Raw genomic sequence first — 23,066 nt, 5'->3', positions numbered from 1 at the left:
CCAGCAATGCAGAGTCTGTCCTTAGTTGGTTGGCAGCCTTGTCCTGGGCTGCGATCTCCAAACGAGCTGGGTGCCGTGTCCCTGTAAAACAACGCTCTAGACTTTCTTGCTAAGTATCACACAATAATAATGATGAGTAAATAATCAGATACCTCTCGTGCATATACTCCAACAAACGTTAAGTAGATGTGAGATAACTTGCATGGTCCACTTAAACAAACATTGAGTAAATATGGGATAACTTAAAAACTGTCCCGGTCAACAATTTATGAATAGAACCTACAAGGTATAAAAGAGAGAACTTCTCTTGAACTAAACAAAGAACAAAGGTGTTCTGTTCATAACTAGTGAGGGCCTCTCATAGATAAGAAAAGGAAGGGAGTATAAGAACTCCCTAGAGCTAGACAGATATGTTGGCTTGAGTGAAGATATGAGACCTCCAGTTCCTAATTATTCTAACAAGCGTTCCACAGCCTTTTTATGAGTTTATAAGTGTATTAGTCATGAGAATAATCATGGAAAAAAACCCGATATAAGCCGCACTGGACTATAAGCTGCAGGGTTCAAAATTTGAGAAAAAGGTAGCGGCTTCTAGTCCAAAATTTACGGTATTTAAATGTTCAGCTATTAAGATGTGATAGTTTTTGTATGATTTGAATGAGGCAAAATAACGTGCTTTTTCTCTCGAATATATTGTTATAATCATTTGTTTCAGATGTACTGTAATTATTTTCTGTATAAAAATTAAAATTGGTGTTCAAAAAGTCTTTTTTCAAACTTGAGTCTTGAAAAAGAGGGGGTCGTCTTACAATCGGTGGTCTTATATTCAGGCCAATACGGTAATGAGAGCACAAAAAACTCAAAACTATGTCTCTCGGTTGACCTGGGAACACTTTGGTATCGCCCGGGATGACCTGGACAAAGTGGCTGGAGAGAGGGAAGTCTGGGCGTCCTCCCTGAAGCTGCTGCCCCCGCGACCTGACCCTAAGCTTTCGAAGATGGATGGATGGATGTGTGCGCTAAGTTTCATATTTTCACGAATGTTAAGATCATCAAAATGTGTTTTTTTTTCCCAGCTAACATCATGTACTTGCCTCATCAAAAGTGTTGGAAAACATAAAAAACTTTGGCTGGAATATTTATCATGACCGTTTTTAGATGAAGCACCCACAGTTTCAAAAGAAACTAATAAAGCCTCCAGGAGGTCTGCTTTATTATGTGACCTCTGCAATAGGTCAAAAATTGGGCCAATTTTAAAGAAATGTGGACTTCCTGTTAGCTTTATCAAATGGTTCCAAGAGACGTCTTTGTAAGTGTTTGAATGTTAGACATACCAGCAAATGTTTATAGCGCTAGGTGTAACATACAACAGGGACTACTTTGATAAAAATTTGTAGAGGACACTACAGAGCTATTTTTTCAAAATCACACACTAAACTAAAAAAAATAATTGGTAAATTTGCTCTCCGTGATGTGTGTGGAAAGTCTCATGAGTTTTCGTGCATGTTCACACCCGCAAACAGCGTTGTTTTCTTGCGGAACTCTGTGTTAGCATCATGAAGGTCAAAACAGTCTCCCAGACAAATATTAACTCTTTAAATGCCAAGTGTTTTCGGAAAAGACAACCCCTAAAATCCCAGCCAATTTCAAGCATTTTCACTCATTTCTCAAGGCCTTGTGACAGAGGAAAAAAAAAAAAAAGACCAGCTCAGTGACCTAGTGGTAGAGTGTCCGCCCTGAGACTGGAAGGTTGTGAGTTCAAACCCCGGCCGGGTCATACCAAAGACTATAAAAATGGGACATTGCCTCCTTGCTTGGCACTCAGCATTAAGGGTTGGAATTGGGGGGTTAGCTCACCAAATTATTCCCACGCGTGGCACCGCTGCTGCTCACTGCTCCCCTCTTCCCCAGGGGGATGGATCAAAATCACACGGGGATGGGTTAAATGCAGAGGACAAATCTCACCACACCCAGATGTGTGTGTGATGATCATTGGGACTTTAACTTAACTTAAACTTTAAGGCCTGCAGAATATTGTTTGCTATGGATATGTAAACATGGGTGGCACCAAATTAAAGATTAGATCTAAAGTTATTGGAAAAAAAATGATTCCACCTCATACCGTCCTTTAGTTATCACCATTTGAAAATACAGTCAAACCTCGGTTTTCGAACGTCCCGGTTCTCGAACAAATTGGAATTCAAACAAAAAATACGAGATTTTTTTGCTTCGGTTGTCGAACAAATTTCGGAGGTCGAACCTCGCGAGATGAGCCCAAAGGACCCGAGAAAACCCGACTGCGCGGCCCAGATGCCGATTCACTCCGTTCGTTATTGTATTTGTGTTACTTTGAGGATTGTATTAACCCCTAATCATGCCTCCCAAGAAAGCAAGTGGGAGCAGTAAAGCATCCTAAAACACAAAGACGCTCTTAAAGCAATGTGACAGTGAGCGCCCAGCGCGCTGCGGTTGCGCGATCAGACCAAATTAAGCTCCCTGCGCACTGAGGTCCACTTAAATTTTGGAAAGTACATCAGGACTTATTATTAATAATTAATATTTTCTAAATTTCAGCAACGGCTCTGTCACAATAATGCGACCAGCGCGATGCAGTTGCGCGGTCGGTGGCGTGCTACGGTTGCGCGTTTGGCGGTACGCTGTAGTTGCGCGATCGGACAAAAATGCATAAATGAAAAAATGCTTAAAAAAGGCTTTTTTTTTTTTTGTCTTGGAACGGATTGAATTTTTTTCCATTATTTGTAATGGGAAAAATAGATTCGGAATTCGACCGATTCACTTCTCAAACCGCCTTCTGGAACGGATTGTGGTCGAAAACCGAGTTTTGACTGTAGCTTAGTTTCACTCAAATCACCAATCTCAGAAAATGAGAAAATAGCAAACTAACATGAACGTGCGAAGGCAGAGTGACAGAGGGAACCGACAAATGAACAGAAACAGAGTAACAAAGAGAGAGAGTCAGAGACAACGAGACTAACAGGACAGAAAGAACAATCCGACGGGAGTGACATGCAGACAGGATTTACCGTAAATTCCGGACTATAAGCCGCGACTTTTTTCCAAAATTTTGAACCCTGCGGCTTATATAAGGATTTTTTTCGTGATTTTTGTGATGACTTGATCACTTTTATACACTGCGGTATCTTGAAGAAAAAAACAACAAAAATACTATTTTGAAACACTACTATGGCTGCTGCTTATTCTGGCTGTGTTGCTTGTGACTATTATGAGCTTTAGTAGGAATGCACGCTAGGTGACCTGCGTCAAAGGGCTCTAAACCCTTTCTCTTACTCTGCCATGTGACTCAGAGATTACACAAAGCAGTGGTGCTGTTTGGACCATCTGCATTGTATTAAAACCCAATCAATCAGCATTTAAATTCAATTCTTCTGACATTTTGCTCACCAAAAACAAGTTGTAATGAACGTGAACTTTTAATGCATTTTATTCAGAGGGTTACTTTGAACCCCGAGGCTTAAATGGCGGCGTGGCGTATTTATGGATTTCTACGGCCTCCAGGGGGCGCTCTAGCAGGAAGCAAGAGTGAGACAGACGAAGAAGAGATAATGCACCGAAGAAGACGTGCTAGTTTGTGTTTTGAACATTTCGCGGATCACGCACACACCCTCATCATGGAAAACACACGAAGAAATGCATTTGATGCAGCTTTTAAGTTAAAAGCAATCGATTTGGCTGTCAAAGAGCTTAAATGGCGGCGCGGCGCGTCGTATTTATGGATTTTTACGGCCTCCAGGGGGCGCTCTAGCAGGACGCAAGAGCGAGACAGACGAAGAAGAGATAATGCGCCGAAGAAGACGTGCTAGTTTGTGTTTTGATGGGCGAATAGTAGCGTATAATTCACACAAAGAGACAGAACGAGATCAAGACGGACATTACTGAAAGGAAGCTTTTATACACAAACCGTCGTTATGGGGGACAAAAGAAATGCATATGAAGCTGCTTTTAAGCTAAAGGCAGTCGATGTTGATGACATTGTGTTGCGTCACCCTTTTCTCTATTTCGTGGTCCCGTCTACTCTGAAGCTATACGTGTCGCTCGCTAGTTTAATGTAATTTAGCGCTTCGTGCATGAATAAAATTAGCATGAACAGACCCTCATCACACTCGAAGAAATGCATGAAAGCGACGACGAAAGAGAGACTGAGAAAGTGTGAGGCGAAGGATATCTAACGCTATTCCAATCGGACGCTGAGGAGGAAGACTTCGATGGTTTCAGTGCACAGGAGGAAGATGAAGACGATGAAGCTCTTTTTTTACTTTTACTGGTATGTTTTTTAACGAGCCCTGTTGGTGCTGTACTACCGTGTTGCTGCTGTGTTACCGCCGCGTCTCAGTGACTTTTACCGGGTATGTTATCTTTAATCCTTGTGTTACTTCCGTGTTGCTTCGGTATTACTGCCGCGTCACGGGCAGTGTTTGGAAAGAAATGTTAAGGTATGTTATTAAAACTTTAAAAAAGCTTTCTGTGTCCAGTCTTTCTTTGTTAATAACTCGCGTGCACACTTCCGTGTTGCTGCGGTACTACTGCTGCGTCACAGGCAATGTTTAGAAAGACATGTTAAAGTACCGTTTTTTCCATGTATAATGCGCCCCCATGTATAATACGCACCCTAAAAATGGCATGTCAATGCTGGAAAAAAGCCTGTACCCATGTATAATACGCACCCAAATTTTGACTTTTTTTTTTTTTTTAAAGTCCCAATGATCGTCACACACGCGTCTGGGTGTGGTGAAATTTGTCCTCTGCATTTGACCCATCCCCATGTGATTTTGATCCATCCCCTGGGGGAGAGGGGAGCAGTGAGCAGCCGCGCTCGGGAATCATTTGGTGATCTAACCTCCCAATTCCAACCCTTAATGCTGAGTGCCAAGCAGGGAGGCAATGGGTCCCATTTTTATAGTCTTTGGTATGACCCGGCCGGGTTACTTAAGTCCGTAAACATAAAATTATTTCAGAAAAAAGGTCATCTTTGGGAACAACCGGATGTTATTCTGCCGGTCAGTATCACTGCGCATGCAGTAGCAAACTCGATAGCGAAGAAATATGTGAGACTCTCAACGGGATCACCAATATTTGAGTGATGTTCCAGTTATTTATCACAATTATTTATTATTATAATAATAATATATATAATATATATAATAATTATTTATTTATTATTCACAATTGTCATGGTGATCTTTCTGGTGATTTCTTAACTAGGCTGGATGTATTTTTTTTGTTGGCGTTGATTTCTCCGACTGCCCAGAAAGGCACCACCGCGATCAGTTAGGTTAAAATGAAAAGAGAGGAAAGTGACGTTGTAAAGAACCATCCGTGACAAGATTTTCTTCAAAAATTGTTGTACCATGATTTTCTTCACAAAAAAAAAAAAAAAAAGAAAAAAAAAAAAAAAAAGAAATTAAAAAAAATTGTACCCATGTATAATGCGCACCCCAGATTTTAGGACAATAAATTAGTTAAATTTTGCGCATTATACATGGAAAAAAACGGTATGTTATTAAAACTTTAAAAAGGCTTTCTGTGAACGGTCTTTCTTTGTAAAAAAAACGCGTGTGCACGTGCGGCTTATAGTCCGGTGCGGCTTATATAAGAAAAAAACTAAAATATCCCCCAATTTTAGCTGGTGCGGCTTATAGTCCGGTGCGGCTTATAGTCCGGAATTTACGGTAAATACACAACAGGTAATGAGAGGCAGGTGACTGTGATTACATTGATTGTGAGTAGACACAGGAGGGGAGGGGCGAGTACACAGAGACGCGAACGGAAACCATGACAACACTAACACAAGGAAACGAACGGAGACGCTCTTGTCATTGTCTCGTTGTCACGTTGCTCTTCTGCAATGATCCTGGCTTTCCAGAAAGCTCTAATTGTGCCTCGTAAGCATTTCTCTTTGTCTATGCCATTTGAAAGGGTCCTTATGCTGTTTGCTCTGCACAAATGATAGTATTTATTTATCAATGGCGGCGGAGGTACGTACTCTACGTGTTTCGTACAGTTCTCTGATAGTTTTTTTTGCCCTGTTTTTCATAAAACGTAAAGTCCTCTGTTTGATTCATCGGGTCTACATATTACGCCTGTGTATTATGGAAGCCACACAAGACAACTTAACAGATTTGCACAAATGATAGTATTTATTTATCAATGGCGGTAGAGGTACAAACTCTACGTGTTACTTATAGTCCTCTGCTTTTTTGCCCCGATCTATGTAAAATGTAATGTCCTCTGATTGGTTCATCGGGTCTACGTATTACGCCTGTGTATTATGGAAGCCATACAAAACAACTTTGCAGATTTTAGAATTTGGTCCACACAAAAGGCGCACCTTATTAAAAGGCGAACCTTAGTTTTTTGAGAAAAGTAAAGGCTTTAAGTGCGCCTTATGGTGCGGAAAATACGGTACCCATTAAGCCCACCAACATCGAAATGTCCTTATTTTTCCAAACATATGCGCATGATCTTTAAGCGACATTATTTGTGAAATTAATAAACATTTCAGCTCACATACAAATACGTTACACGACACTCACATTGGACGACTGACTGTACAAGGTAGTCGACAATTTGCATAGGCCACTGGGCTTCGGCGTACTTGTCGCTCCTAAACGCAATTTACCATTAAACCCTGATGAAAATCCTTACCTATAATTTCAATTTCCTCTTCAGAAGCCACAGAGCCTTTATTGGCAGCCCTGACCTGCCTTCCGGTGCCTGGTCGTCTCGCGGCCATTTCTGAAATGATAGCTGATTGCCAATCTCTTCCGGGCTGCTTCGGGAACAACCAATCACAGTGGTTTCCGCTCATAGGAACGAAACATAAAACCAATCTCGGGCCTGTTGTTCACGAAATTACACTTTATTTTCAAAAACATAGCAATGCAAAATTATGTCCAAAATCTAAAAAAAATCATGACTTAATAATGTTATTTACTTTTGTTCAGAATCGATGAGTGGGAGTGCCCAGGGAGACGTGGATACACAATTGTCCTGTCATTTTCTGCCGGGATAGGACGAAATATAAAGTCATGATTTTTTTTTTGAGATTTTTGACTTTTCCCTCTGGCACTCCTTAGTCCCTTGGCCCTTTGCATGTGATCATGACACTTTAGCGCAACATTTTTCTGTTCAAATTTTCTGTCCCTGTTTGTACTACTGTTTCTCTCTTTTTGCAGTAATTTAAATGGTTGTGCTTTATTTATCTTTAGCAGATGCAAGGTGTAACCAAGATAGAGAGCCATTCAGAAGAGAAATTTGAAGGGATGTTGGCAGAGGCACCCAGCCCAACACTCGCAGATCCACAGACGCCTATGGACGTGGACAAAACCTCCATATATCGGTACAACTAAGTCTCTGTGTCTAATCTTTGAGTTCCGTGCGTGCGTGCTTCTTTATCACTCTTAAATGTAGGGCCCAACCGATATGGATTTGTTCATGCCACTGCTGATTTTGGTAAAAAACAAAATACAGATTACTGATTAATTGGCCAATCAATACAAAAAAGTGCAATACATAAAATCATTTTTTTCTCGTAAATGCATTTCAGGGGTTACTTATATGCAGATGTTCACTATTCAAGATTCAAGAGTTTTTTATTCGCCATGTTTGAGCGTGCCAAACAAGGAATTTGACTTCGGTAAATCACAGCCTCTGTTCAACATTTAGGTGACTAACACTCAGGACATGTGAAAAATGGCAAATATTCTCAAACATCCCCTGATCTTAAACTCCCAAGAGGGCAAGGAAGAACTCAAAACTCCAGCTAGGGGAACTGAGAAACCTTGAGAAGAGACCACAGATGGGACGGTCCCTTATCCAGGATGACCAGGCTGCAATGGATGCAGAGAGGACACAAAGTACAAACAGAGGCCGGCTATACATTCATCCATCCATTTTCAACACCACTTATCCTGTTCAGGGGTGCTGGAACCTATCTTAGAATGTAACAGGCGAAAGGCAGACTACACACTGAACTGCTCGCCAGCCAGTCGCAGGGCACATATATGAACAACCAATCGTCACACCCACATGCACACTCTCACTGAGCGGGAATCGATCCCACACTGCCCGAATGCACACAACTCAGATGAGTGTACCCCCACACAGTCAGCGACTTGCCACCCTGGCAATGCATATAACTAATGAAGAGTATGAATTTTCTAATCAATGAAAGACATTAATCCTTGTCATGAATGTGTCTCTATACGCACACACGCACGCGCGTGCGCACACACATATACTACATATATACGCACACACTGGTTTACTATGTACTGATACTGATGAGTATGAAATTAATAATTTAATAATTTTCAATTTCATTCAGTATAAGAAAATGTGTGAGAAGAGTTCTTCAATTTAACATTAGTTTTTCAACTTTAGTTGCTCAATCTGGACACTGGGTGACATCCACGTAAAATGTGACATGACATTTATCACGGTTCTCTGCTACACTGTAAATACGTACGTGAATAAATAAATATAAGACGATTGCAGCAATCAAATTTGAATGTCAACGAGTCCAGAAAGCAGCCGCTGCCCATTCTGAAACTGTGGCCAAGGTTTCCAACCGCTGAGCTGAGTACGAGATGCTTATGCCAGTGGTGACTTTGTTCTCAGAATGTAAAGCCAATGCATGTGTGTTGAAAATAAGACTTGCTCAACTCTCAAATTATTTTTTTTTTCATGTGCTATGAATACAGATCACACATCCTTGATTTTAGGGTCCGGAGTAACCACTGCTGCGAGGTCCCTATTGTTTTTGTAGAAATTGTTATGGCCAGAGCAGTGACCGAGGTCCCTATCATTTTTGGAGAAATTATTATTATTCAGGCTCGACCACCGACTGTTGTTTGGTCCCCATTGTTTTTGTAGGGATTTTTTTTTTTTATTAAAAAAAAAAAAAAGATTAAAGTCCCAATGATCGTCACACACACACCTGGGTGTGGTGAAATTTGTCCTCTGCATTTAACCCATCCCCGTGTGATTTTAATCCATCCCCTGGGGGAGAGGGGAGCAGTGAGCAGCAGCGGTGCCGCGCTCGGGAATCAGTTGGTGATCTAACCCCCCAATTCCAACCCTTAATCCGTAAAGGATTGCATTTTGACACCTTTATTACGCATGAAACCTCACCAAACTTTGCACACTCATGAGCCCTGGAGAAGAATTTGATATTTTATTCGTCATAAGTGATGACAACAAAATGGCTCCAAAGCATCATTGAGACTCAAAAAATAAAAAGGCCCGTTTGATCTAGATGGAAAACAACTCCATTGCAGTCATAGTCTAAAACAGACATGGGCAAACTACAGCCCGCGGGCCACATCCGGCCCACGGGGCCGTTCAATCCGGCCCACCAACCCTGAATAAATGGTATTAAACTTTTTTTTTTCCTGTCATTTTCCCTGCAATGACTGCGTTTCCCCAGTAGATGGGGAACCGCCCGTGCATTTATTACCGGAAGCCGTGTCAGAAAGCTCGGTGCACACTCACAAGTGCGTGTACGTACTCAGTAGTACGGACACGCCGCACTCCGTGCTCTATTTCTATCAGTGCCGAATTTAGAGTGTGGGCAGTGACGTCAGCATTGTCGTAATTCGCGCGCTGAGCTTTCAGATACCGTTTTACGCTAAAGCCACCCACAAACCTTCCCCTGGAATCCTTCCATTAAAATGAGTGGCCCAAGGAAAAGAAAGGCGGACACTGAGTGCCGAGTGTTTAGAAAAAGAGTGGACAATTTCGCTCGACCTATGCGACGTGACGTTCAGCCACATAAACATCAACATCAACCCGTCACAGATCTAGGTTAACGGACCAACACCTCGGCTCTATCCTAAGAATTGCCACAACAAATTTTACTCCAGACTATGATGCACTAGCAAAAAAAAGTGAGACCAACAACACTGTTCCCACTGGAAATGAAGGGGAGTTTCTCAAGTTTGTTGTAAAAAACAAAAAATGCATTTTGAATATAATTTGTACAAATAGCAGAGATTGAAACTAGCGACCATTCTCATTTTCAAACAATACAGGATGCTCAAGGACATTGATGCACCACCTGTTTTCAACTAATCTTACCTTTTAATGTTCTTAAGGCCGACTTTAAGGAAGTGTTTCCCGTTTCCTCACCTCTGTCACCAGATGTTTGTGAGTTAAAGCTCTGCTCTAATTTTCAGATATCGGTCACCGTGTTGCCGTTTTGATATCTTTATTTAGATGTATTCTTTAACTGATTCTTCAAGATGATGTATTTGGTCAGAATGTTTGCCGTTTGATGTGATTTCGCCTCATAAAATGAACATTTTTCATAAATCTGACCTGCAGGTGATGAAGTGATGGAAACTGTTATTCATAATAACAGTGTCGTATTTAATGAGAATCACTGAGAGCAGTTTTTTGGTGAATTTTTTTTTAATGCTGTTAATAAATGCATTTGTTTTCAAAAAGCTTTTTTGAATATCTATGCTTTACTACCTACTAAAGACCAAAACCTTTTATGCAATGACCTTACATGTCGTTTATATTGCTTCACACAAACACTACATCCATCTGCTCCTGGTTTGGCCCCCCCGGTCAAAATTTAGAACCCAATTCAAGTCAAAATGTTTGCCCACCCATGGTCCAATTTTGGCCCATTTTGCACAATTATAGAAATTATAATTTTTCACCCTTGTCCTAAAGCAGTGTTTGTCAACCTTTTTTCATTCACGGCACACCTTTTCATTGGAAAAAATCTCGAGCCACACCAACAAAAATCTGTTAAGACGTAGCCACCTATATTAACAATATAGTCATTCTTATCAGAGTGTCTTGAATAGGAATCAACTCAAAAAATAAATAAATAATAATAATAATAATTTCGTTCCACTTCACGATTGTGTCCCACTTGTTGATTCTTGACAAAAAAATTACAATTTTATATCTTTATGTTTGAAGCCTGAAATGTGGCGAAATGTTGAAAGGTTGAAGGGGGCCGAATACTTTCGCAAGGCACTGTATATATAAATGCTAGCCACTTCTAGCATTTTATCTGGATTATTCACAGCTGCTGTCACGTCTCATCTCTTCCATGAACTATCACTTCTGCTACTCCGGGCTTCTATTCCACCAACTTCTCGCCTATTTGTCTACACTGCTGCTGATCTTCATCACCTCAACTATAATCAGCGTCTCCCTGCTGCTGCTGCCTCAGCTGCCAGCAAGGCTGGGATCCTTCGCCGTCGCCGCTACATCCACCGTAGCTCTGGACTATCTTTTAACCGACAGTTCCCTGATGGCTCACCCATCACCTCTTTCTGGACTACCTCTCGCCCCCCGTCACCCCCACCTCCCGTACTGCCAACCTCAACAACCTCCGCTCCCCCTCCCCCCGCTCCTTCATCCATCTCCCTCGCGCTGCTGAACTGTCGCTCCCTCTCCAACAAATCACCAGTTATTTCTTAACTACTATTGGACAATAACTTGGATCTGCTCCTTCTCTGTGAAACATGGCAACAGCCTCTGGATTTTTTTACTCTCAACCAAGCCACTCCGTCCAACTACAGCTACATCGCCAAACCCCGCCTCTCTGGGCGAGGGGGTGGCATTGCTGTCCTCCATAAGCAGTCCCTACCCATCACTGAATTGGACCTCAACCTCCCATCTATTTGACAAACAATGGATATGAATGAAAACATGAAGTGGTTTGAGCGGCTTGTCATGGAGCACATCAGATCCATTCTCCCCCCCATCATAGACCCCTTCCAGTTTGCGTACCGAGCCAAACGGTCCTCTGAGGATGCCATCTGCTCTGCCCTCCACTCAGCCCTCACCCACCTGGAGAGAAGGGACTCATATGTGAGATTGCTGTTTGTGGACTTCAGTTCTGCATTCAACACCATTGTGCCACAACGACTCATCTGCAAACTCTACAAGCTGGGCCTCAGTACCTACCTCTGCAACTGGCTACTGGACTTCCTCTGTCAGAGGCCTCAGGTGGTACGTGTTGGCGACAAAATCCCCGCCAGCATCACGCTGAGCACAGGGGCCCCCCAAGGCTGCGGGCTCAGTCCGCTGCTCTTCGCCCTGCTAATGCATGACTGCACTGCAACTTACGGTAGCAACCGCGTGCGGAAATATGCCGACGACACGACTCTGGTGGGTCTCATCACCGGGGGCGACGAGACTCAGTACAGGTCGGAGGTCGACCTTCTGGCCACGTGATGCAGGGACAACAACCTCCTGCTGAACGTCAACAAGACCAAGGAGATTGTTGTTGACTTCCGGAAGGGTCACACCCAACACCTGCCACTGACCATCGATGGTGCTGTTATTGGTGCTTCACTCCACTCCTTGAAGGACATTTACACCTCCCATCTCACCCACAAGGCGACCACGATTGTGAGTGATGTGAGTCACCCCGCTCACTCTTTGTTTGGTCTTCTGCCCTCTGGGAAGAAGTACAGGAGCCTGTGCTTCCGCACCACCAGACTCACCAACAGCTTCATACTCCAGGCTGTTAGGATCCTGAACTCTCTCCCCCCTTCTGCGTAGCGTCCTGTACTTTTGCGCTATATTCTGACTGTCTGCTGTATGCACACTTGCTCCATTTTTGCTCCTCTTATTTATTGTTATTTTTTTATTTATTATTTATTCATCACTCTTATTTATTCATTGTTTGTGCCTTCTTGTTTTTATTTTTTGTGTTGTTTACTTGTTTGTATATTGTGTACTATGTCTTGTCACCGTGGGATAGTGGGAACGTAATTTCGATCTCTTTGTGTGTCTTGGCATGTGAAGAAATTGACAATAAAGCAGACTTTGACTTTTGACTTTGACTCATCTACCGCCCCCCAAAGTCACATCCGTCTTTTCTTTCTGAACTCTCTGAACTCCTCACCGTCGTATCCTCAGTTTCCTATCGCCTCCTACTCATCAGTGACTTCAACATCCACATCGACCAGCCAACTGCTCCACTGACGTCCGACTTCATCTCCCTACTGGACTGCTTCCATCTCACCCAGCACATCAACTTCCCCACCTACACCAAAGGCCACACCCTGGATTGATTGATTGATTGATTGATTGATTGATTGATTGATTGATTGATTGATTGATTGATTGATTGATTGAACATTTATTGATCCCCGGGGGTGAGGAAATTCAGGCCCCAGCAGTATCAATACCACAGAGCGTGTATACAACAGACACACAGATGACATGAGCGCAACTCGATAGGCTCTCATAAGGCTGCCACACAACGGTGCCACAAAGAAAGCCAGAAAGTGCGAAAGATAAAAGCCATCAAAGCACAGCAAAGCAAAGCAAAAAGACAAAGGAAAAACGTAACAGCGGCCAACCAGCATATAGTATGCTCCTCCTTTCCACTCACATCCAACCCCCGTACTCTCGCCTTTCCACTGTCAGATCATCTCTGCATCCTCTTCTCCGCCCCTCTACCCTCGCCTAATAATTCCACAAAACGCACCATCTCCTACCGCAACATTAAGACTGTAAACCCAATCACGTTTTGCCAGCTCTTATCCTCTGCCCTTCCCTCCGACCCCACTTCTTCCTCCCCTGATGACCTCGCCACCATGCTCAACAACATCCTTTCTGACTCCCTTGATTCCCTAGCCCCCTGGAAAACGTCCTCTGTTACATTCACTAACTCTGCCCCTTGGTACACCCCAGAACTCCGCTCCATGAAACAAACTGGCCGTCAGCTTGAACGCCTCGATAAAAGAACCCCCCTCACTGTCCATGCTGAAACCTTCAAACAACACATCTCCTCCTATCGTGATGCTCTTCTTGCTGCCAAATCTGCTTACTTCTCATCTCTCATTAATAACACCAACCGGAACCCCCGCATACTGTTCTCCACCGTCAACAAATTGCTCCAGCCACCGGCCACCAAGCCACCCTCCTCACCCACCCTCTGTAACTTCTTCCTTGTCAACTTTAACAAAATCGCCCAAATCAACAGTTCTCTGACCGACACCATCAATAACTCCTCCCCCACCTCCCCTGCTCTCCTGCCCCCCCTTCCTGACCTCCCGCCCTTCCCCTCTCTCACTGCCTTCTCCCTTGTCGACTCCTCCACCATCCTAGACATTAGGGGTGTAACGATTCATCGATACACATCGATTAATCGATATAATGCTCTACGATTTATTGGCATCGATGCTAAACGTAAACATCGATTTATATCGCCGTGTTTGACCTCGGACATTAGAGGCGACTTTATTTTGAAATCCAGTTCATTGTTGCTTGCTTCCTCTTTCCGGGAGCAGTGCGCGGCGTGTTGTGTTGTGAGCAGAGCAGGCACGTGAAAGGGGAGTCGACAACTAGTACGCGGCTCCTGGGCTGGTGCTATGGCTAGTGTCCTAAAAGACGAGGAAATTTGCTCCCCTTTAGGCTTCAAGTCATTCGTTTGGAAGCACTTTGGATTCCAAAGAAAAGATGGCTCAGCGGACAAGACACGTGCAGTTTGTAAATCCTGCCATGCGGTGATCAAATATTCAGGGACCACAAATCTCGCCGCACATTTAAAGAAAAAACACGACATCAAAATTCAGTTTTAAAATAAGCACTTTGTATACTACAATACTCTTGTAATTTCCTAAATAAAGAGTTTGCAGTACCTTGTTGATTTTGCGTATGAATTGTTATAAATCAGGATATTGTTCTATATTTTTTATTTAAAAAAAATATATATATCGATCATAGAGCACTATATCGTGATGTATCGTGAATGAATCACAGCAGGCTTTAAGATATCGGCAAATATCGTATCGTTGTTCTTTGTATCTATGATATCGTATCGTGACAAAACCCGCGATTTACACCCCTACTAGACATCATCACCGCATCCAAGACAACCACCCGCTCTCTTGACCCCCTTCCAACGACCTTAACTAAGGCCTGCCTCTTCCCTCACCTCACCACCCTTTTTAATCAGTCTCTATCCCTTGGCCACTTTCCCACTGTCTATAAGCTTGCAGCCATCACCCCCGTCCTCAAAAAGCCCACCTTGGACCCAGTCAACCTCTCCAACTACCGTCCCATCTCCAACCTTTCATCCCTTTCTAAAACCCCCGAACGCATTGTCTCAGGCCCAACTCCACACCCATCTCCAGTCCAACAACCTCTATGAACCCTTCCAGTCCGGATTCCGCCCACTTCACAGCACCGAAACAGCTCTTGTTAAAGTCACCAACGATCTCCTCATTTCTGCAGACTCTGGTGCCCTCAACATCCTATGGATGACCTTAGCTCAGCCTTTGACACTGTGAACCATTCCATTCTCCTTCAAAGGCTGCGCCAACTAGGTGTTGAGGGCACTGCACTCGACTGGCTCACCTCCTATCTCGCCAACAGAAACCAGTTCATCTCTCTCTCCGGCCACACATCCATCCTCTCCCCAGTTACACAGGGGGTCCCCCAAGGCTCAGTTCTTGGCCCCCTCCTATTCATCTGTTACCTCTTTCCCCTTGGTAATGTCATCCGCAAACTCAATCTGGACTTCCACTGCTACGCTGATGACACCCAGATCTATATACCAGGGCTGTGGACTCGGGGACTCGGACTCGGTCGGGCTCGGTCATTTTTGCCGGACTCGGACTCAGACTGGTCTTTGAATGCACCCCGCTTCAATGGCAGAACGCGGATGAATTTAAAGACATCAAATAAGAATAATCCTTTATAAAAATTAAAATTGACTGACGCAAACGTGAACATAGTGCTGACGCCGTACGACATGGGTTTTTCGCTTTCCAAATAAGGGGTCGTCACTAATTATTTGTGTTTAGATAAATGTCTGAGCTATAATGGTGTAATTAATGATTAAAACTTGAAAGTATCTGTTTATTGTATTCGTTTATATGTTTAATAAAGACAAAGCCATCACAAAACTGTTGTAATTATTTAGATTTTGATCTAAATTAGCCTTGAATAAAGACTAAGCAGTCACATGAATTAACAGAAAAAATGGACAGCCGGACTCGGACTCGGACTCAGACTTGGACTCGGACTCATGGTCAAGAGGCCGGACTCGGACTCAGACTCGGTGCAAAAATCTGACCGAGTCCACAGCCCTACTATATACGCACCACACCAACTCAAAACCCTCCCCTCACCCACTTTGAAACCTGCATCTCTACAATAAAAACATGGCTGACCCACAACTTTCTCAAACTCAACAATGACAAAACAGAGCTCCTCCTCATAGGCACTAAATCCTCCCTTAATAAAACTGGATCCATCACACTCACCATTGACTCCTCAAGCATCACTCCCTCCCCTCTGGCATGCAACCTTGGCTTTATTTTCGACCCTACACTGTCCTTCCACCCTCATGTTAGCTCAGTTGTTAAGACCTCCTACTTCCACCTCCGACACATCGCCAAAATCCGGCACTGCCTCTCTCTCCCTGCCGCCGAATCCCTCATCCACGCCTTCATCTCATCCCGGCTTGACTACTGCAACTCCCTTCTCGCTGGAATCACTGCTCACTCACTCCATAGACTTCAACTAGTCCAAAACTCTGCTGCCCGCCTCCTTACCCACACCCGGTCCTGTGAACACATCACTCCTGTGCTCCACTCTCTTCACTGGCTCCCCATTAAAGAGCGTATCATCTTCAAGATACTCCTCCTCACCTTCAAACACTTGTGGAAAAACAGTTAAAAAAGATCAAGAGGGAGGAACTTGAAATGGCCTCCACCTGCAAATTCAGTCCTGTTTTGGGGACCATCTCGTTGTTGCCCCTCTAGTGCACCTGTTGTTAATTCCATCAACACCAATCTAGCTGAAACTGATTAACAACCCCCTCTGCCACGTACCTGACCAAAACCTTATCAGAAAAGTCTAATTGAATTCATGCCATACCCTTATAAAAAACAGTTTTTTTTTAGCAGTGTAGAAGCCGGGGTCTGGGGGGGGCGATGATTTATGTCCCCCCACGGCTACTTTTCAGTTTTTTCACATTTGCCATTCTCATCTCTGTCTGTCTGTCTGTCTTAATTTTGAAAACCGACAATGTGATAAATGGTACAGACCAAAATATGCATGTAATGTATTTTTCGGACTATAAGTCGCGTTTTTTTCATAGTTTGGGTGGGGGGGCGACAAATACTGAGGAGCGACTTATATGTGAAATTATTCACAAATTTTCAAAATAAAAAAAAAAAAAAGTGAAACCGCGATAAACGAACCGCGATGTAGCAAGGGATTACTGTAATTTGAATTTCAAGTGACGTCAGCGGCGCGGCGGTTGTTTACATAAAGGACCAAGATTCGATTACGGGATGACGAAGATGACGAAGGGCCCCACCCCACGTACTACCGGCATCATTAGCGGCTTTTTTTGTAAGTGACACGGAGGACGAAGAGTTTGAAGGATTTAATAATTTGGAGTGACACAGAAGGTTTGAAAAACTATTATGGCTTTTTCGCACGCCCGGTCCTGCTCTACGGAGCTCTCTTTCACCTCCGTGGATGGAAATCGGGGGCCGGCCGGGTGGCTGTCCGGGGACGGTGGATGGGGCTCGGACATGGCTTGTACGCATGCCCGGTCCTATTCTATGGAGCTCTCTTCTACCTCCATGGCTGGAAGTGCCACCTCCGGGGATAGAACTCCACCCCGCCACACGCCTGGAAGTTGACGCCGGTGCTTGGGGCCGTGTGGCGGTGAACTATTTATGTTATAGTTACCGTTTTTTTCCATGTATATACCGTGTATTTTCCATTGCACTCTAAGCAATACTCCTCCCCCACCGTCTGTTGTCTTCCGGGTTAGAGCACGCTGGCGTCAGATTTGTTGACTGCCGCTTCTGTCCCGGACCGTGTCCGTTATTTGTTTTTCGTTTTCCCGTTTTCAGTGCACCCGTCTCTTTTATTTTTCTCGTGTTGTCTTTCGTCCACCTCGCATCCCCGCAGCTCCGCTCTCACCTATCTGTTTCCTCTCCCTCGGACTACCAACTACGTTAGCCAGCTAGCCAACAGCCAACTGGCCAAAACCACCACCGGAACCTCCTGCCTCCCGACTCGGAACCTGTGGCCGCCTGCTGTGGACTCGTCGGCAGTTCTGGACCCGGCTCTCTGGCCTTCCGTCCGGCGTCCTTGGGGGACGGGCTCCACTCCCTGCGGGCTCGCCAACTGTGGCTCTGCTATGTGCCGCCGTGGTGCGTTGGGGCCTGCCGTTCGAGCGGGTGCAGTCGAGGTCGACCGGCATCACCACCTGGTCCACTGCTGCTTCCACACGAGGCTGGGATCCTTCGCCGTCGCCGCTACATCTGACCAGCATTTCCCCGATGGCTCATCCATCTCCTCTTTTTGGACTGCCAACCCCCCGTCACCCCCACCTCCCGTACTGGCAACCTCAACAACCTCCGCTCCCGCCCCTCCTGCTCCTCCATCCATCTCCTTCGCACTGCTGACCGATGTCTTGTTAACTATAACCTATTGTCTCTCTCTCCCCCCCCCCCTCCACTCTTTTTTGTTCCATGTAAAAGCGACTTTGGGTTACTGAAAAGCGCTATATAAATTGAATGAATTATTATTATTATTATAATATAATATAAGACATGTATAATACGCACCCTACAAATGGCATGGGGCCCGGCCAGGCTCAGCCCGAAAAGGAAACGTGGGTCCCCCTTCCCATGGGCTCACCACCTGTGGGAGGGGCCAAAGGGGTCGGGTGCATTGCAAGCTGGGCGGCGGCCAAAGGCAGGGACCTTGGCGGTCTGATCCCCGGCTGCAGAAGCTGGCTCTTGGGACATGGAATGTCACCTCTCTGGCTGGAAAGGAGCCCGAGCTGGTGTGCGAGGCAGAAAAGTTCCGACTAGATATAGTCGGACTTGCCTCCACGCACAGTTTGGGTTCCGGTACAAGCCCTCTCGAGAGGGGCTGGACTCTCTTCCACTCTGGAGTTGCCCACGGTGAGAGGCGTCGAGCAGATGTGGGTATACTTATTGCCCCCCGGCTGGGCGCCTGCACATTGGGGTTCACCCCGGTGAACGAGAGGGTAGCCTCCCTCCGCCTTCGGGTGGGGGGACGGGTCCTGACTGTTGTTTGTGTCTATGCACCAAACGGCAGCTCAGAGTACCCACCCTTTTTGGAGTCCCTGGAGGAAGTGCTGGAGGGCGCTCCTTCTGGGGACTCCATCGTTCTACTGGGTGACTTCAATGCTCACGTGGGCAATGACAGTGAGACCTGGAAGGGCGTGATTGGGAGGAACGGCCCCCCCGATCTGAACCCGAGCGGTGTTCTATTATTGGACTTCTGTGCTCGACACGGATTTTCTATAATGAACACCATGTTCAAACATAAGGGTGTCCATGTGTGCACTTGGCACCAGGACACCCTAGGCCGCAGTTCGATGATCGACTTTGTAGTCGTGTCATCGGATTTGCGGCCGCATGTTTTGGACACTCGGGCGAAGAGAGGGGCGGAGCTGTCAACTGATCACCACCTGGTGGTGGGTTGGCTCCGATGGTGGAGGAAGATGCCGGTCCGACCTGGCAGACCCAAACGTTCTGTGAGGGTCTGCTGGGAACGTCTGGCGGAATCCCCTGTCAGGAAGAGCTTCAACTCCCACCTCCGGCAGAGCTTTTCCCACGTCCCGGGGGAGGCGGGGGACATTGAGTCCGAGTGGACCTTGTTCCGCGCCTCCATTGTTGAGGCGGCCGACCGGAGCTGTGGCCGTAAGGTCATTGGTGCCTGTCGTGGCGGCAATCCCCGAACCCGCTGGTGGACACCGGCGGTAAGGGATGCCGTCAAGCTGAAGAAGGAGTCCTATCGGGCCGTTTTGGCCTGCGGGACTCCGGAGGCAGCTGACAGGTACCGGGTGGCCAAGCGGAACGCGGCTTCGGCGGTTGCTGAGGCAAAAACCCGGGCGTGGGAGGAGTTTGGCGAGGCCATGGAGAATGACTTCCGGACGGCTTCGAGGAAATTCTGGTCCACCATCCGGCGTCTCAGGAGGGGGAAGCAGTGCAACATCAACACTGTTTACAGTGGAGACGGCGTGCTGCTGACCTCGACTCGGGACGTCGTGTGTCGGTGGGGAGAATACTTCGAAGACCTCCTCAATTCCACCGACACGCCTTCCATTGTGGAAGCAGGGCCTGGGGACTCTGAGGCGGACTCTCCAATCTCTGGGGTTGAAGTCACTGAGGTAGTTAAAAAAACTCCTCGGTGGCAAGGCTGAGATGAGATCCGCCCGGATTTCTTAAGGGCTCTGGATGTTGTGGGGCTGTCATGGCTGACACGTCTCTACAGCATCGCGTGGACATCGGGGACAGTGCCTCTGGATTGGCAGACTGGGGTGGTGGTTCCCCTCTTTAAGAAGGGGGACCGGAGGGTGTGTTCCAATTACAGGGGAATTACACTCCTCAGCCTCCCTGGTAAGGTCTATTCAGGGGTGCTGGAGAGGAGGGTCCGTCGGGAGGTCGAACTTCGGATTCAGGAGGAACAGTGTGGCTTTCGTCCTGGCCGTGGAACAGTGGACCAGCTCTTCACCCTCAACAGGATCCTCAAGGGTGCATGGGAGTTCGCCCAACCAGTCCACATGTGTTTTGTGGACTTGGAGAAGGCGTTCGACCGTGTCCCTCGGGAGGTTCTGTGGGGGGTGCTTCGGGAGTACGGGGTACCGAGCCAACTGATAAGGGATGTTCGGTCCCTGTATCACCGTTGCCAGAGTTTGGTCCGCATTTCCGGCAGTAAGTCGGATTCGTTCCCGGTGAGGGTTGGACTCCGCCAAGGCTGCCGATTCTGTTCATAATTTTTATGGACAGAATTTCTAGGTGCAGCCGAGGCGTTGAGGGTTTCCGGTTTGGGGACCTCAGCATCGCGTCTCTGCTTTTTGCAGACGACGTTGTGCTGTTGGCTTCTTCAGGCCGTGATCTCCAGCTCTCACTGGAGCGGTTCGCAGCCGAGTGTGAAGCGGTCGGGATGAGGGTCAGCACCTCCAAATCCGAGTCCATGGTCCTCGATCGGAAAAGGGTGGAATGCCCTCTCCGGATCGGGGATGAGATCCTGCCCCAAGTGGAGGAGTTTAAGTATCTTGGGGTCTTGTTCACGAGTGAGGGGAGGATGGAGCGCGAGATCGACAGGCGGATCGGTGCAGCTTCGGCAGTAATGCGGACTCTGTACCGGTCCGTCGTGGTAAAGAGAGAGCTGAGCCAAAAGGCAAAGCTCTCAATTTACCGGTCGATTTACGCTCCTACCCTCACCTATGGTCACGAGCTATGGGTCGTGACCGAAAGAACGAGATCCCGGATACAAGCGGCCGAAATGAGTTTTCTCCGCAGGATGTCCGGGCTCTCCCTTAGAGATAGGGTGAGAAGTTCGGTCATCCGGGAGAGACTCGGAGTAGAGTCGCTACTCCTCCACGTTGAGAGGAGCCAGATGAGGTGGCTCGGGCATCTCATCAGGATGCCTCCTGGACACCTCCCTGGGGAGGTGTTCCGGGCATGTCCCACCGGTAGGAGACCCCGGGGACGACCCAGGACGCGCTGGAGAGACTATGTCTCTCGGCTGGCCTGGGAACGCCTTGGGATCCCCCGGGATGAGCTAGATGAAGTGGCTGGGGAGAGGGAAGTCTGGGAGTCCCTCCTGAAGCTGCTGCCCCCGCGACCCGACCCCGGATAAGCGGAAGATGGATGGATGGATGGATGGAAAAATGGCATGTCAATGCTGGAAAAAAGCCTGTACCCATGTATAATACGCACCCAAATTTTGACTTTTTTTTTTGTTTTTTTTTTTTTTTTTTTTTTTTTAAGTCCCAATGATCGTCACACACGCATCTGGGTGTGGTGAAATTTGTCCTCTGCATTTGACCCATCCCCGTGTGATTTTGATCCATCCCCTGGGGGAGAGGGGAGCAGTGAGCAGCAGCGGCGCCGCGCTCGGGAATCATTTGGTGATCTAACCCCCCAATTCCAACCCTTAATGCTGAGTGCCAAGCAGGGAGGCAATGGGTCCCATTTTTATAGTCTTTGGTATGGTCTTAACTAGGCTGGATGTATTTTTTTTGTTGGCGTTGATTTCTCCGACTGCCCATAAAGGCACCACCGCGATCAGTTAGGTTAAAATGAAAAGAGAGGAAAGTGACGTGCGGACATGTGAAAAAGGCGGCTCTGTATGGGAGAGAAGTTGAAGAGGAATAAAAACACCCTTGGAAACCAAAACGTGCCCCTCGTCGTGACTCGGCGCCGCAACAAATGTTTAAGATTTGTGTAGGGTACATTGTGACAGCAAACGAGCAGGTGATCGAGCAAGCATCTGATACGAGAGCATTGCGTTCGTATGGAGCGTGTTTGAAGTGAACAGCAGAGACGAAAGGAACAAGGCAAAGTGTTGTGAAATAAAATATTACCTGTAATACGTATTTTGTTATTTGCTGATTGTATGTATTAAACTATCACATTCATTGTCAGTCAAGAAGAGAAGAGGACTATTCGCATCGGATCCATAGTGCGCATGCGCAGTGATACTGCCTCCGTATGACGTCCAGTCCGCGATGGAGATTAAAAAACAAACAATATTTGACAATAACACAGGTTTCTGTTCCTGTCTTTGGTAATGTCCCCCTGTCTTTTTGTTCCACGTCTTTGTCGGTCAGTCCTGTTGTTGGTTTTGTTAGAGAGTTATGTTAGTTTACCAAGTCTGTGTTTTGAGTTCCTCCAATGAACCCTGGTTCAAGCTGCACTTGGTCGCCCTCTTCCTTTCCACACTCCATCCGTGACAAGATTTTCTTCAAAAATTGTTGTACCATGATTTTCTTCAAAAAAAAAAAGAAAAAAAAAAACATTAAAAAAAAATTGTACCCATGTATAATGCGCACCCCGGATTTTAGGACAATAAATTAGTTAAATTTTGCGCATTATACATGGAAAAAAACTTGTATATGTTTTTATCATTACATTTCAGTAGTTGTTGGCTCGTTGAACTCTTGTTTTGTTAAATAAAGAGCCGTTTACCAAACCCACGTCTTTCCTTGTACTTTAACGTTACAATATAATTACAATATACTAGATCTGTGGAAT

The 23,066-nt window shown here is 45.9% G+C and overlaps 2 protein-coding genes and 1 long non-coding RNA gene across 11 annotated transcripts in view; 2 read left to right on the top strand and 1 right to left on the bottom strand.

The window, feature by feature from the left end:
* LOC119139701 (homeobox protein PKNOX1-like) overlaps positions 1-23,066 on the top strand; it is a 94,844-nt gene that overhangs the window by 33,463 nt on the left and 38,315 nt on the right. For 5 of the 9 annotated variants that reach the window (XM_037280652.1, XM_037280656.1, XM_037280651.1 and 2 more), the window contains one exon: positions 7,248-7,378. In XM_037280652.1, coding sequence (XP_037136547.1) covers positions 7,248-7,378 — 131 coding nt within the window. Of the gene's footprint in view, positions 1-7,247; positions 7,379-23,066 lie in introns of those variants that run through there. The other 4 variants (XM_037280657.1, XM_037280654.1, XM_037280655.1 and 1 more) reach the window with 2 other exon arrangements.
* LOC119139739 lies at positions 880-21,109 on the bottom strand. Its single transcript, XR_005101437.1, has 3 exons — positions 21,099-21,109; positions 18,110-18,115; positions 880-984 (listed from the first exon to the last, which is right to left on the bottom strand). It is a non-coding gene; the product is annotated as an uncharacterized LOC119139739 (long non-coding RNA).
* On the top strand, positions 13,132-15,273 carry LOC119139712. The gene is made up of 2 exons (XM_037280680.1): positions 13,132-14,129; positions 14,876-15,273. Exons 1-2 carry the CDS (start codon positions 13,614-13,616, stop codon positions 15,170-15,172), a joined length of 813 nt encoding a protein of 270 aa, XP_037136575.1. The 5' UTR covers positions 13,132-13,613; the 3' UTR covers positions 15,173-15,273.

Source organism: Syngnathus acus, chromosome 21 (assembly GCF_901709675.1).
Source record: "Syngnathus acus chromosome 21, fSynAcu1.2, whole genome shotgun sequence".
NCBI classification, from domain to species: Eukaryota; Metazoa; Chordata; class Actinopteri; order Syngnathiformes; family Syngnathidae; genus Syngnathus; species Syngnathus acus.
Note: the sequence above shows the minus strand (reverse complement) of the source record. Positions and strands in the feature narration are given on the sequence as shown.